Source organism: Patagioenas fasciata, chromosome 3 (genome assembly GCF_037038585.1).
Source record: "Patagioenas fasciata isolate bPatFas1 chromosome 3, bPatFas1.hap1, whole genome shotgun sequence".
NCBI classification, from domain to species: domain Eukaryota; kingdom Metazoa; phylum Chordata; class Aves; order Columbiformes; family Columbidae; genus Patagioenas; species Patagioenas fasciata.
This window is the reverse complement of record NC_092522.1, coordinates 113,732,797-113,747,800: the sequence shown is the minus strand read 5'-3', so window position 1 is coordinate 113,747,800 and position 15,004 is coordinate 113,732,797. Positions and strand designations below refer to the sequence as shown.

At 40.8% G+C, this 15,004-nt stretch overlaps 1 protein-coding gene across 1 annotated transcript; it reads left to right on the top strand.

The window, feature by feature from the left end:
• Window positions 1–1,054: 1,054 nt before the first annotated feature.
• LOC136099366 (zona pellucida sperm-binding protein 2-like) lies at window positions 1,055–13,473 on the top strand. Its single transcript, XM_065833470.2, has 21 exons — window positions 1,055–1,142; window positions 2,625–2,717; window positions 4,081–4,208; window positions 4,828–4,971; window positions 5,617–5,700; window positions 6,239–6,406; window positions 6,475–6,571; window positions 6,668–6,891; window positions 7,641–7,794; window positions 7,871–8,079; window positions 8,166–8,283; window positions 8,439–8,644; window positions 9,053–9,170; window positions 9,885–10,054; window positions 10,833–10,906; window positions 10,985–11,112; window positions 11,902–12,091; window positions 12,505–12,646; window positions 12,915–13,014; window positions 13,157–13,235; window positions 13,329–13,473. Exons 1-20 carry the CDS (start codon window positions 1,055–1,057, stop codon window positions 13,228–13,230), a joined length of 2,709 nt encoding a protein of 902 aa, XP_065689542.2. The 3' UTR covers window positions 13,231–13,235; window positions 13,329–13,473.
• The last annotated feature ends 1,531 nt before the right edge of the window (window positions 13,474–15,004 follow it).

Sequence of the window (15,004 nt, the reverse complement as noted above, 5' to 3'; positions counted from 1 at the left end):
TTGTTGTAAAAAATTTCCTTCTTATGACGAGAAACTGAGAGAGCTGGGTCTGTTCAGCCTGGAGAAGAGAAGGTTGAGAGGGGATCTTATCAATGCTTATAAATATCTCAAGGGTGGGTGTCAAGAGGATGCCTAATGAGGGGCAGCGGGCACAGACTGAAGCTCAGGAGGTTCCATCCAAATATGAGAAGAAACTTCTTTACTTTGAGGGTGACAGAGCCTGGAACAGGCTGCCCAGAGAGGTTGTGGAGTCTCCTTCTCCGGAGATATTCAAGACCCGTTTGGACACATTCCTGTGTGATCTGGTCTGATGAACCTGCTTTAGCAGGTGGGTTGGACTGGATGATCTCCAGAGGTCCCTTCCAACATCAACCATTCTATTATTCTGTAAAGCTGCAGTTTACACACTTGCCAGTGCCAGACTTCAGCTATCCAGGAGAGGCTGTACAAAACTCTTCACAGAAGAGATCGGGTGAAAAGAAACAATTCTGAAGCAATTAATTACTACATACTTTACCAGGACAGCACCAGTTATCAAACTGCTCCCTGGCAACCTGTTAGTTGAGAACAAACAAGCACCAAACCTAGGTAGGAGCAGATTTAATGAGTAAAGTAAATGAACAGGTGACATGAATTATAGGTCTGCAGTTAAGAGGGTAAACAGCTGAAAATGAGTTTCATCAATATAAAGGTGGCAGCTTTTCTATTTCACCTAAGATGCTGAGGAGTCAGAAAGACTTTGATTTCCTAGGCAAAACTAATAAATGCAATTTTTGTTTGTGTATAACTGTAAAAGAAAGAGTATCACAGGATGATCAAATGGGCAGTGGAGCTGAGTCTGATGCAGAGGTGAGAGCTTCATGGCTGATAAACATAACTGGTCTTATTTAAGGTATCAAATATATCAACCTTTTTATTTACCTTTCCTAATTTTCTAGTTCTTCTGTTTTTGCAATTTCTAAATCTAGACATGTAGTTCTAAACTTGAAAATAGTATAATATCCAGACTGGAACATTCTGAGCATAGAAGTTTGTTGGGAAGTTGTTATCAGAGATGAAGCTGTTGCTAGTCTGTGTCTTCTCTTACAGGTTGTTACTAATAGGGATGTTAATCTCTGAAATATGGACCCAAGAGCAATCAGGTAATGTTACTATGAACTGCTTTCTCATGTCAACTCCCAAGCTTTGTCACAGGTGATATCTGTGTGTGTGTGTTTCAGAAGCATCTGAAGTTCTTGTAGCAGCAATATTTGCACATTTTTCTGAGAAACTCCAAACACAGAGATGTCTAATGATAACTATTCACAGCCACTCTTGAGGTTTACGTACCATCATATTAAGCAAATGTTTCTACCTTTCCTCATGCTGGTAACAAGGACTGATGAATTAATAGGGACTATATCATTGTTCTTGTTTCCTTGAGCCTAGCTATTGCTATTGACCATATACGATGTAAGATCTTTTAAATACTATAAAGACATCAGTGCTTTACATGAGAAGAAACTTTTATTTTTTGTTAACCAAATCTGCTATCAATTTAGTTTCTTGCTTAAAAACTAGGACTGATCCCAGAACAGCAGATAAAGAGGGGTGGTTCTAGGACTGTCTGCCCTACTCATTGCAGGTCCTGCATAAGCATGTTAGCATTTACCAAAGATCAAAGTAAAAAGATACTGGAGGAGGTTTTATCCATTATCCAGCTTGGAGCAATGATATAGCTTCTGTACTGAATCAAGTTGGCAGCTTGGAATATGGGCAGAGTAAGGTAATATTCACCAACATCTAGCTGATGTTCCTAGCTCTGACATGGGAGTTCCATCTCTGCCTGTAGAGGCATCCTCTCAGCTCTTGAAATGCATTTTTACATAGCTCATTATCCCATAGAAACTTCTGTTTGTTAGAAATATATGTCAAATTACAAGTCTTCTCTGGTCTCTAGGCCTATATTTGAAACAGTCTGTACCTGCTTCCTGCCTTAAAGAGGTTTGGCAGCTTTTGTCTAGTTTATGCTGCAGTGATAGCTTGAGACTTGAGCTTCTCAAGCAATACCGTTTGTTCCTGTGTGGTCCTTTCCCAGCATGAACCAAGTAGCTTCTGGTACTTGGACAAGTGAGCAGGGTAGGCCGATGGGTAGCTGATGTGGCTGTTCCCCATCCTGAGTTGGCTTGTGGCTCCTCTTGTGAGCAGGTGTGTGTGGTTTGGGGGTTTTCTTTGCCTTTTTTTTTTTTTTTTTTTTTTTTTGTGGGGGTGGTGTTTTGGGGTTTTTTTCCCTCTCTTTTTTGGGATGGTGGGAGGACTTTCTTCTTCTGTTTTATTCCATTTAAGTTGTTCAGATTGAGGCAGCTAATTCACTACTTTGTCCCTGTTCCAAAATTCTATTCCCATGACTGGCTGCTGCAGATAACATTGCCTGCTGACCAGACAGTTACTATTGGAATACTGATTTCAGAGATGGTTTTTCTCCTGGAAATATTGCTGGTTTAAAAAATAACTCTGACACCTCCTAGCCAGGTGTGCTGGAATCCAACTGTTCCAACACTGACTTTATAGAGCAGTCTGGGAAGTAACAAATTTCTGCTACCTTTTCTCACCTACTTACTAGCCTTTCAATATATTTAACACAGGACTCATGAGTTCAGAGTGCTTGGGGAACCTTTTGCGTATAACGCTGAGTGCCGAATATTTTGAGGACAAACACTTAACTTTTTCTGTTGTTGGTAAGTTGATATAGAAGAACTTGAAGAGAAAATTACACAGGGTGAAATATTTAAAATCCTCTGAGGTCCTCCTATACTAGAATTCCCTGGATTATGCTAAGATCACAGTGTTTAGTAGGTTGCACATCATTGTAAGTAATAGGCATATGCTACCTTTATTTCTGTATAACCTATCCTATAGCCTTGTTGAGTGTTAACTTAGCAATATGAAGTCTAATCATGGCTGTCCTTGGAATCAAAATGCACATGGTAGTTTCTAGGCATTTTAATGCTGGTGGATTTCCTTCCTGGTGAAAATGTTCTCCAGTTACAGCACATCTTAGTACTGTTCTGAAAATTCACTATCAGAAGCTGGCACTACACTACTGATTTTGCACTAGTAGCTCTCCACTTTCTTCGCTTTAGCTAAGGGACCTGGTGAAGACATACAAATTCTTAATGGAGTAAAGACAAACTAGCTGGGGCCTCTGGCTACAGGCTTGGTAATCAGTAAGTCATGTATTTGAGTGAAACGCATCACGGAGTGCCTGGGAAGGGCAGAGTCAGATAACTGTTGGGCTATAAATGTAATCAGGTGTAAGATTATATGCATAAAATGTAAACTCAGCTTTAAACTAGTTCTCCATGCTAGCTAGATAACTAGATACAATTTATAACCAAACATCCATTGCTCCAAAGTCTTAAACTTGTGTAGAAATCTACTTAATGTATGTTCTTTGTTCAAGTGTCTGCATCCATACATAAAGACACCCTGGAACATGTACAGTTTGAAAGTATAAACCAATTATTTTTGGAAGAGAGAGATTTAAAAAAAAAAAAAAGAAAACCCACACAGGGACAGTTTTGTAGCCTAGAAAAATCCAGGCTAAGCTTTATTGTGCTCTTCATACTGGTCATGCTGAAGAGACTATGTTGGCCAGACAAGCATTGGAGAGAAACATGAGCCTCTGGCAGCCACAGATCAGGCTCCTGATCTTGCTGACCTGTCATCACCTGTCAATTCTGACAGCTTTGATACTGATGACCTAACTGACTGTTCTGTGCTTACTGGGAGTTTTGCACCTGTAGGATTTAATATCTTTCCATGTTGATCGATTTGTTTGTTTGTTTTGTTTTCCCTAGTTAAGTCCTTGGGCTGCAAGCATTCCCTGTCCCAGTCTGTCTACAGTTCTACCTTTTTACAGACTTGGTTACAACCCTTTTCTACCACTTTGCAATTCTCTCTTGTGTCTGAGCCCAGGGGATGAAGCTGGGCTGTACTGAAGCAGAGTCAGCTGAACCCTGTGGCAAGGACAGGTTGCTGAGGGAGTTTGCAGAGTGGGAGCTATACTCATTAATACTGCTCTGCACTAATTGCCTATAGATCGATCTGGCATAGCCTGGGAGCTGGATGAGGCCATGGCATCACAGTGTGGCTATTCAGTAACTCACAGCAACTGGAGTAACATCGAGTTCCGTGCATCTGCACTAAGCTGCCATTCTCACTTTGGGGTAAGTCTGTTACAGGTATTTTGACTAGAGTTCTGTTATATGTGACCTTATGTGAAAGACAAATGAATTATTGATAGGTATTAACTGAAGTGTCATAATTACTTGAACATCTGTTAGCAGAAAATGTTTTAATTTTCCTTGAATGTATCCAGAGGTCTGAGAATATTTCATAGTATTGATATTTGAATGGCCTACAGATGAACCCATGAAGAAGCATATCACACACGCCCTTGAAGGGCAACTGTTCTCTCTTGGAGAAGAACAGGGAATTCTGCCTGGAAGCTGTGTTGCACTCTGCTCTAGTATTTAGTGTCTGATAGACAGTAGAGTAAAAGCTCAGATTCGGCTGCTTATGCTTCTTGTTCACTCATACTATGTCATAGAACACAAGATCAGCTGTATTTTAGGGAGCATTTTTTTTGTCCAGTTCTGGGGCTACATGTAAGGTTGAAGCTGTTCCCTAAAGTATTTATGTTCCTATGTAGCTATACACCTATATGCATGTAGCCTGCAGAGGCTGGTGGGTGGGTTTTGTAATTTCCTTTTAGGTCACAACAGTAGGAGGTGCCTATCTAGGGAAAACCAGTTTAACAAGTAAATGTTCCCTATGTCCATGCAGAAAGATGTGTTCACAGTAACTATACAAATCAAATCATCTCGTACTCCTGATATGAAAAATATTAGAACTCATCTGAAAAGTGCAAGTTGTCCTTATGGTCTGCGCAGTACCAGAGAGTTACTATGTGAAAGTAACTACATGGAGGTAAGTGCTAGAAGTACTTACGGGAAAGTACTTAAGGTAAGGAGGTAAATACTTGGTGATGCTGTCTTTGAAGCTGATTAGATGCTAGGAATGCGTATTGAAAATAAAATTTGAATGCCCTGCCGTGAACAACTCACTAGCGAATACAGAGCATGCATCTTGAGTTTACTGATGCATTTATATTATGCTTACATAGCCTACTTGTAACATTTATAGACAATAAATTTAACATGGTATTCAAAAGGTTAAGATAATAGATTGAGGTTGCTGAATGTTGCCTCAACAAACCTTGTTTGAGATAACAGAAATGCATTCTTTCTGAAGGAAGCTTCCGTACTGAATTTGATGGGGAGAAGAGAGCTGAACAAGGATTTTTCTTAGAAGAGGACACGAGTGTCAAGAACAAAATCCTGTTGTTAATTGGAAGTAGAAATAGGAAGATAGGGAGAAAATGAAGCTGAAATCAAGTGGACTATAAATAATGCACCATGCATGATGGCATCTTATGCCATGATCTTTTACTTGGTGGGAGGAAACCATCCATCTAGGAAATGCTGCTCTCCCTTGAAATAGAACTTGTAGGGTGTTGAGGACAAGGAAACACGTGCCATCAGAAAACCTCTTACAGAAGCTTTTTCCCTTCAGGTTTCTGTCAGGAGGGAGGTTCCACAGACTGTAAAAGACTTTGTTCAAGATGAGCCTGAGGACTGGACTTTTGCCTTTCCAGAGGTAAAACCACAGGTTTTCTTCCTAGTAAAAGCTAGGCATGACCATCCTTCTAATATATGTCTACACAGTACAAAGTGTCCTTTCAAAAAACACTTAAGTAGGAAGAGCAGAAATCCTGTACCAAGTATTTTTAGTAATTAGACATTTTGTATGTTAGAAATGCAGACAGCTTTAAGCTATGTCTCCAAGGAAGAAATGGAAATTGATTTCTCAAAGACACTATAAATTAAGTGTTGCCCAGGTGAGGGACTGTAACAAAATCTGTCTCTAAGACCTCTTGGCCCAGGATTGAGCAGTGGGTAGGCCTTTTTTCTTCTTGGACCCTGCATTTGTAATGCAACAGTGCAGTTAATCTCTGGTGCTCTTAATATGTGAAGCTTTATGTAGTGGGCGGGGAAGCTGGAAGGGTATCCCACTAGCAGTATTCAGAATTAAGCAACAAAACTGCTGGACAGATTAATACAGTAAACGGTTCAATGCAGTAAGTCTGGTACTTTGGAACAGCATGTTTAAATTGCTGATGAGTTTTCCTGAATAGGCAAAAGCACAAGAAGCCTCAATATGGAAAATAGTGTTTCATCAGCCAGAGGAAAAAAAGGCGTTTCTTGTAAGCGATGCTTGGAGTGCAGGTTATGGACTCAACACCACGGACACCAGAGTTCTGCTGCGAATACCATACACTGCTGCGTCAATTCAACTGGTCGAGGTTGGTATGCTCACTCTGCCCCAGCAAGCTGCCAGGCTGTGGATGTCTAACCAGATCCCTTCCTACAGGCTCAGGGAATTACCTTTTCTGTGGTGAGATCAAGTACCTTTTACAGAGAGCGATGGATGATCCTGATGGTGGATACTTCCATGGCGTGTCCTGTAGGTGAGAAATGCAGTACCTTATTCCAGTGCTTCAATGTACAGGGACTGACTTGCAACTAGAATAATGAGCTGATGCCTTTCATATCTTGTCCCTAAGATGGTGTGGACTACACTAACAAAACAATCATCTGGACTGTTCCAAAATATATTCAACTGCTCTCTACTGCAGCAACTAGTTTTAAGGATGTGCTTGTTGAAGCTGGTGTGGATCTACACAAACTTTCTGCCAAAGAAATGGCTTCCAGGAAATATGTGTTATTGAATGACTTAAATGCAATTACAGTGAAGATACCAATAGGTGCAGAAGGTGGCTATTATAAGGTGAGTGACTTATGTTAGGAGCAACAGCCTTTCTGTTCCTTTTTTAAATAATTCTTCACATCGTTCCTTCCAAAGAAAGGAGGGGGGGGGGGTGGGGGGAGTGGAGGGAAGAAAAGATAGATTAAATATTCCAAAAGCCCTAACCAAAGGTAGCTCTTGTCAGCATCACTTTGAAGAATTTATTTTCTTGCAAGCACAGATGGACAGAATTCTATACAGACCTATTGATTAGTTTCCTTCCCCAGGTTAACACAGAGCTTTCATCTTTCAGTCCTAATGTCATACTCCTTGGACACAGTCCTACCCGGACTGTAAAGCATGTGTGGATTCTGTTGTATTTTACACAAAATTCAGGAGAGTGGGAACAACCCATTTGTCCACAAGACTGTATGATATTGGTGTGGGCTGAGACTAGACATCTAAGTAACATAGTTGCTTGGAGTGAACTGAATCCTGGAAAACGTTGTAACAACCAAACTTCAAAGGAGGTTGCAGAAGGAGCCCTTTGACTGGTGAAATAGTCCCCTGCTGCTTTGAAACTTCAAAATGGGAGGCAGTTTTCCAAAGGAAGTCCTGAGTATTCTGAGAACTTAAACTCATAGGGTTACAGTAAATGCCACTTAAGAGTTTATTGTTCCTGAGCTGAGGACAATTGTTTGGAGCTGTAGCTCTGGTTGACCTTGAGATGGTACAACACAATTTTAATGTAAAATCATGTTCTACTAAAGGATGTTTTTCTGACATCCTAGACTTCGGTGAACAATGGACAGCATGGGACAAAATATGCCATTAACTTATTCTTGGAACATCAGTGGGAAGATAACAAATGGGGACAAACAAAATATACTATCATCAAGGAAATAGAAACACCATTTGAACAAGCAGAACTTGTTATAACCAACAGTAAGTAGCCTAACATTGAGTTTTCTGAAGTTTTTTTATACTTTTAAGAGCTTAATGTTATTGTCTTCATTTTCAGACTCCAATCTCGGTGCAAGGCTAATGAATGTGACAGTGGGAACGTTCCTCCCAGATGTGGAGCTTGTGAACTTAACCATTGAGGGGGCAACTGTTGCTGTACCTGAAGCTGTTCAGCATGGATATCGAACATATGAGATCAAATATGCTAATGAAAGCAAAGCCTATGTAATCCAAGTCCAATTTGATGCACCAAGCATTAAGAAAGAGGTGTGTACTAAGACACTGCAGCATACCATGGTGTAGAAATGAAGATATAACTTGTTGATTTTATTTTTTTAATCTGATTTTCCTAGTACATGAAAGCAGACATGAGAGCACACACCCTGAATGTCACACTTGTGTTCATAACCCATCCAACAAGCGACACCTTCAGTGTCCCAGTCATAGCAGTGTCAGCTGTTAAAGATGCAGGTAAACTAGTGGGACTTGGGCAAAACTGTACCAACCTGGCTGTAAACTCAGCTGTTACCTGGACTAATTTCAGCCAGGGATACTGTCAGACTTAAATAGCCTTATTAAACTCTGATGACAGCTAGCAGGCTGGCTGACTCTTGACTGTATCACAGTACTACCCAGTGCAAGAGGATTTTGTGATGGGAGGAACCTTCATCTCATCATCACTCGTGGGAATGTGGACCAAAACTGGCTGCCCTTCATCTCAGACTGGAACCTCACCCTGGAGGCTGTGCAGAAGTACAATTACAGCCTGAGGGACAATGGCACTCACTTGGCAATCTCTGTTCCTTTCCTTTCTTCCCATCTGAAATATGAGGTAAGGATGTCAGCATGTAGCAGTTAAAAGACATGTTCTGGCTGTGAGATATGAACATGATATGCTATGTCCTTGAAGATGAAGTAAAACTTCCCTTTGAAGTAGGCTTCAGAGGATTAATGGAGAACTATTTTCTGCCTTTGGAAGAACGTTTCAATTTCCCTTAGTTAGTATTGGCAGAAGCAGACAAGAAAAAAAAATGCAATGGATTTTGTATCACATTCTATTGCAAAATGACAGAAAAATCTCATTCTGTTGGCTTCTAGACTAAAGTCTCTTTTGTGGATTTGATTTTTGAGCAAGCACCATTACCTTTGTCATGTCATAACCTGCCCTCTTAGGTTTTGGGTACTGTAGTTGAACAGTTTGTCTTTATTCTTTTGTTCAACCTGTGATTATCATCTCTAGGTTTTTCATGCTTCTGGAATAAAGGCTTCACTCTACTTAACCTTGAAGGATGGCAACACCTTGGCTAATAAGAGGGATTTCTCAATTTCCTGCAGATTTTCACCTTCAGCACTAATACGTAATAGCATGTTGGGGATTAGCTGTTAAAACTCTTTGGACTGCATAACTAAGTCACACAAGTCTGTGCAGTCTGAAATGTTTCTGGAGTTTCTACTTGTGCGATATTTTGTTTGCCTGTCAGATTTCCTGCGAAGTAAAATGCTAGAAGGGAAGTCAAATTGCAGATTGGAGTGACTACCCTCTCTATTACAGGAAGGGGAAGAAGGAGGTGGGAAACTCTACTTTCCCTCACACCTCCAAAATTTATGAAGCATTATAAAAAGGTTTTTATGGCTGGTTTCAGGATTGAATGTTTGGGTTTTGTTGAGTGGTGGGTGAATGCCTAGGTGGTGGTTGTTGTTGTTTGGGGGGGGACACTTTGCTAGGTGGGGGAGGGTCAGCATATAAATTAGTTGTTCTAAAGCTACTCACCAGTATCGAATGTACTGAATATCTTGGCTAGAAAAACCTTTCTGATAGAAGGTGAGAGTTCCCAGGTGGAGAAAGTTAAGTGAAATCACCAACTTTGTCCAGGTAGTTCACACTCTACTGGTAGTTAACTTGAAGAAATTCAGATGTTAGTACTGATTGGAGTCTTGCTGAAAACCCAGTCCTTGTAAGCTGCCAAAAAAACTTGCTAGCAATTCCATACAGAACCTCTTTGTGTTAGGCTACAAAATAAGAGAGTTTGAGTCCAGATTTATAGGAAAATGGGTTGCTTTTAATCTTTCAGAGTGCCTACCCAATGGCACTGTGGTTATTACTGCAGTGAAAGTGGCAGGAGTTGCAGACCTGGACACCAGCCTGTTTGTCTTGAGGGATAGACAGTGCAAACCCAGTCTAGTGACAGAGAAGACTGCAACCTTCAAGTTCAATGTGAACACTTGTGGAACAAGTAGAAAGGTAAGGGCTTAGTAATGTGAATTTTACTTTGTATTGGGGTAGGGTGGTTACTAGAGCTGGCAGAGATTCAATTGAGTAGAAGCTGCAAGAAGGTAACAGTTGACGTTTTGTTTAGCAGTACATCAACATTCTTTTCCTGAGGCTATTAAATTCAGTTGGGCAGGAGTTCTTATTTGGTAGAAATTGTTTTCAAGGCCAGAGGTGCTTTCTGAAACTAGACTCTAGTTTGACATCCCCAAATTATTTGATAATGGACTTGGATGTGAGTTTATGATGTTGAAATATACTCAGAGGCCTTGCAGAAGCTGGTGAGGTGTTGCTGATGACTACCTAGCCTAAGACTAGAGTGGATCTTTCCTGCCACTCACGTACTGCATAAGTAGAAAGCAGATAAAATAACAAAGGATCAGATCATGCTCATATTCAGGTCACCGCAAATGCAGCTTGCTTCTACAAGTGTTGCATCTCATGCTATACATTGATTTTTGTCAATGTAAAACAATTGAGGTCTTTTTCTCAGACCCAATGCACTCCCTTTCTGGGGTGTTATGTCATATTCAAGATATTGTTAGCTAATAAACTCTTTATTCTTGACTATGGCATAGCTGTCAGTTTTAGTTCAGTAGGCACAGGGCTCTTGGCTGGTAATTTCTGGCTGTTCCTAAGTGTACTCTGCTCAGGGCAGTCTGCCAGTCAAGTGAAGGGATGTGGATATTGTGTCAAAATCAAAGTAAACTCTCATGTAATTGTCCTGTTTGTAATGATGTGTTTCTTCCAGTTCAATAGTACAACTATGACATATGAAAACGATGTACTCTATTTCAGACCTGGCAATGATACACCAGTATACCAGTAAGTGTCATTCCCTAGAAGAAGGCTGTCCAAGGTATTTTTGTTTTTAAAAATCTAATGTTGAACCTCTTCCCTCAGACTGAAATTTGCATGCTTGTATGCAATCAAGCAGACTGTTGATGTCCAGTATGAATCTAAGAAGAACCCACCACCCAGTATTAAGCCAGGGTTTGGCTATCTTGATCTTTCAATGAAGCTTTTCAAAGGTAACTTTTCTTATTAGATTTTACAGAATGGTTGAGGTGGTAAGGAACCTCTGAAGGTGATCTTGTCCAACTCCCCTGCTCAAGTAAGTCCACCTAGAGCAAGTTGCCCAGGACCATGATCAGATGACTTTTGAATATCTCCGAGGATGAAGTGGAAACCCCTTTAAGACCTCTAAGAGAGGCTTTCCACTTTAGAATGCCGTAAACCTGGTATCTACAGTGGATCAGGCAGATACTTGCGTCATCCTGACTTAAGTGTCATTTTTCCCACTTGGCCTAGGCATGCTAGAAGTCTTGTGCAGCGGGTGTTATAACAGCTTTTTTTCACCTGTCAAATCCGTAAGTGTTGTTAAGCATGTCCAAGTATGTCCAAGAAGGCAGCTACATACAATACTGCTATAAAATAGTAACTATGCTAGCAGAAAGGGCTAACTGAAGCCTGAATCAAATCCTCATTATGACTGAAGTGCTCTTGATTAATTTTTTACTTTTTTTTAAATCCAAGTATCTTTAGAGAGACAGTTTTAAATAGGCATCTTACTCCAATGGGTTTTTGCAGGAGTGTCTTTCTTCTGAATCCTTAGAGTCAAGGAATAAAGTTCAGATCTTTGCTTTCATTGCCAGTTCTTACTTTACTGTCATTCTGTCCCCATGTGTTAACTTCCACATACTCTCCTAGGTTATAGCGTTACTGTGCCAGAGTAAATGGTGGTGGAAAGAAGAGTAAAGCAGAAAGCTTGTGAATGCTTACTATGTAAAAAGGAAACTAACATCAATAGTCTCTTCTAGACAAATCCTATTCAGAGCCCTACCAGAAACTGGAATATCCTGTGGTAAAATACCTGAGAGAAGCACTGTATTTTGAAGTTGAACTGCTCCAGCCTAAAGATGAGAGGCTGGAGCTAAACCTGCATGACTGCTGGGCTACGAACTCCCAAAGCCAGGACAGCCTTCCACAGTGGCCCATCCTTATAAATGGGTAAGGAGGGCTTCCCTCCTGGATTTGGTAACTGGTCAGCACAAGGTCCCTTACCCTAGGTGGGAGGAGAGGGAAAGAGGACAGGTGTTGGCTTGGATGCATTATTTTGTCCTGATGAGCAATTGTTGCTAGGCTGTTGAGGACATGTTGATGCCAGCACAGTGGCTATGCCTTCTGGTGGTCAGAAGTGCTTCTAACTAACAGCTTCCAGCTGGAAAGAAAAAAAGAAGCAACCCTGACTGTGGCCAAAGGCAGGCACCATGGATGGGGGAGGCTCTGTCCATACCTCTGTGGCCTAAGGAAACTGGAGAGAGGGAAGCTCCTCTGTATTTAGCTTTCTTGCTTTGTTTAAAGATCTGGTTGAAGTGATGAAGATTTAGGTTAATTCCATTTTCTTTCACTTTCCCAAAAAGGTGTGAAAACAGCAAAGACTCCTACAGAACTGTCTTCCATGAAGTTGATTATAGCCTCAGAGTAAAATTTCCTCAGCACTTAAAGAGATTTGCAGTGATTATGTTCACCTTTGTACAAGGCACAACTCTGTTACAAGAGCAGGTGAGATGTCTCCATGGTCTGTCATGCTGTCAGCAGTCCCAATATGTGAGCCTGGAGTGGTGCGTGCAGCAAATTTTGTTAAGCGTCAGCTGGCCAGGTGATGCTTGGGTCTGCTAGCCACTTTCTTGGAGGTATAAAGCTATGAGATTAGTAAATAATGACTAGCCACTTAGCAGTGTTCAGTCCATCTCCTTTGGGGTCAGTACACAATCAGATGTCTGCCAAATAAGATTCCTCTATGCATAATGTAAATTTTCTTGTCTTGTAGCTGTATTTCCACTGCAGTGTGATGATATGCAGCACTATGCAGACAAAGACTTCAGGCTTTCTTTGTCCAAGGAGATGCAATCCTGGGAGACGCAGAGTTGGTAAGAAAATGGGCTTTTTTCAGGTCAATCCCAAATCTTTGTTCAGCAACATGGCACATGTTCTCAGGAGCTGTGTCAGGTGACAGACTGCTTGTCCTAGAATGTGTTGTGCAGAAAATTAAAAGTTGAAATGTCTTGCTAGACCGCAGTGCAGAACCATATCCACATGGGCAAGTGTCATCTGGAGCAGTACTTGTTAGGAAGGAGAACAACTAGCACAGGTTGGTGTCAATCTTAAAATTATATTACTGAAATACCAAGCACACTGCTGTTGTAACCTAACAGACTTCTGTATTATTCTCCTCTCCCTGTAGGTGAAGACACTGACTTCTGGCAGAGACTAAACAAGAGCTATTTAGTTTTATGAAGCTGTAGTTAAGTGGCCTAAGCAAGTACAGCATGCCCAGATGTACAAGTAAGGACATCTCAGAAGTATCTACTGGGAAAATATATTGAAGGTGCCTGCTGAAAAAAGGGTTAGCTAACCAGTATGGATGTATCTTTAAGTTAGTGTATACAGTGTCAAACTTTGTCTTTTGTGTGACTTGCCTCTGACCTAGTCTGCTCAGCTAACACATCCCAAACCTGTGCCTAGTTACTTCGCAGTTGGAAGCAGCTGTTTTGAGGTAGGGAGGAGGAAGGTGGCAACAGGTGTGAAGTCAATTGTAAAACACTTTGAGCCTTTTTTTATAGCTTCAGTTTGAACAAAGGGTTGCAGGGAGCTTAATGTCAGTAAGAGAAAGTGTTTTTCAGAGCAAGATGGGGATGAACATATTTGATCCTGTAGTGGTTATTGAGAGAAAAGCTATAAACTGGGCAGAGCCACAACACTGCTGTGAGATCCAATGTCAAGTTGCCTTCCCTAGTTTGGGAGGAATCATGTACAGGTAGTCTTAGTAACTGTTTAGCTGAGTCAGTGAAGGAAAAAAGCTTTTAGTGAAGACTTGTAGTAACAGTAACCATAACACTTCGTGGATAGAATCCGTGTATTAAGAGTTTGTCCTTATTAAAGAACATGATCCTTAGGACCTTCTGTCAGATTCTTTTTTTTTTAATGGGAGGAAAAGTTTTTGGTTTCTTCTTTGCATCTGAACAGTGATGTGAAAACAGTTCATATTCAATACTGCCTTTTCCTGTTCTAAGGAAAGCTATTGCTTAGCGTGAATTATTATTCCTTAGGGCTAAAGATACAAAAGTGAGTGTCTGCTTTTTAACTTTAAGTAGAATTAGCCTTCAGTGATATTCCCTGTAATATAATTAAGCAAGAAACTATTTTGTGAATCTATTTGCACTTCATGAAAAAGTGGGGTGCCCAAGAATTATTGTAGCTCTGCCACTATAATACCTGTATAGAGACCCCACTAAACAGTTTGTGCTATAATTATGAGCTTGTGGTTGTAAGTCTTGTCTGTCTTCCAGTTGCTTGCTAAGCATATCTGTAGCAGATGTCTTTTACTGTTATTTCTGGGAAAAAAAAATATATGTGGGCTTCCTGATGAGGCATATATCAAGTCCTTATCTGTTCATCAGGAGTGTTTTCCAATAGAGGAGGCTACTGTGTTAAAGTCTTACCTTGTTACTGCAGTGGTAGCTGAAGACTAAATCCACGGAGCTGTGATACTGAAGAATGAGATGTAAATATGGGAATGGGAATGGAAGGAAAATGCAGAACATATAAGCCTGACAGCAGACTTGACACATCAGTGACTTTGTGCTTGGTGCTTTCCCCTATGTTAACCAAGTGGGTAAAGTACTCGCTATTCCTCAGTCTCCAGGCACAATCTATTGAGAAATCAAAGGCGATACCTATAATATGCACCTAGCAGAAAGTAAGTATGGGCACTTTAGGTGGTATGGTGACTTCCCTGTGTGTTTCCCAAAAATTAGACTGTTATGCAGTGTTTTCTCCAGGTAGGTTGGTGGCAATCTTCATCTGTTGTGACAGTGCTCTGCTGGCACAGTGTGGATTGCTGTAGGTAGCCTGAGACAC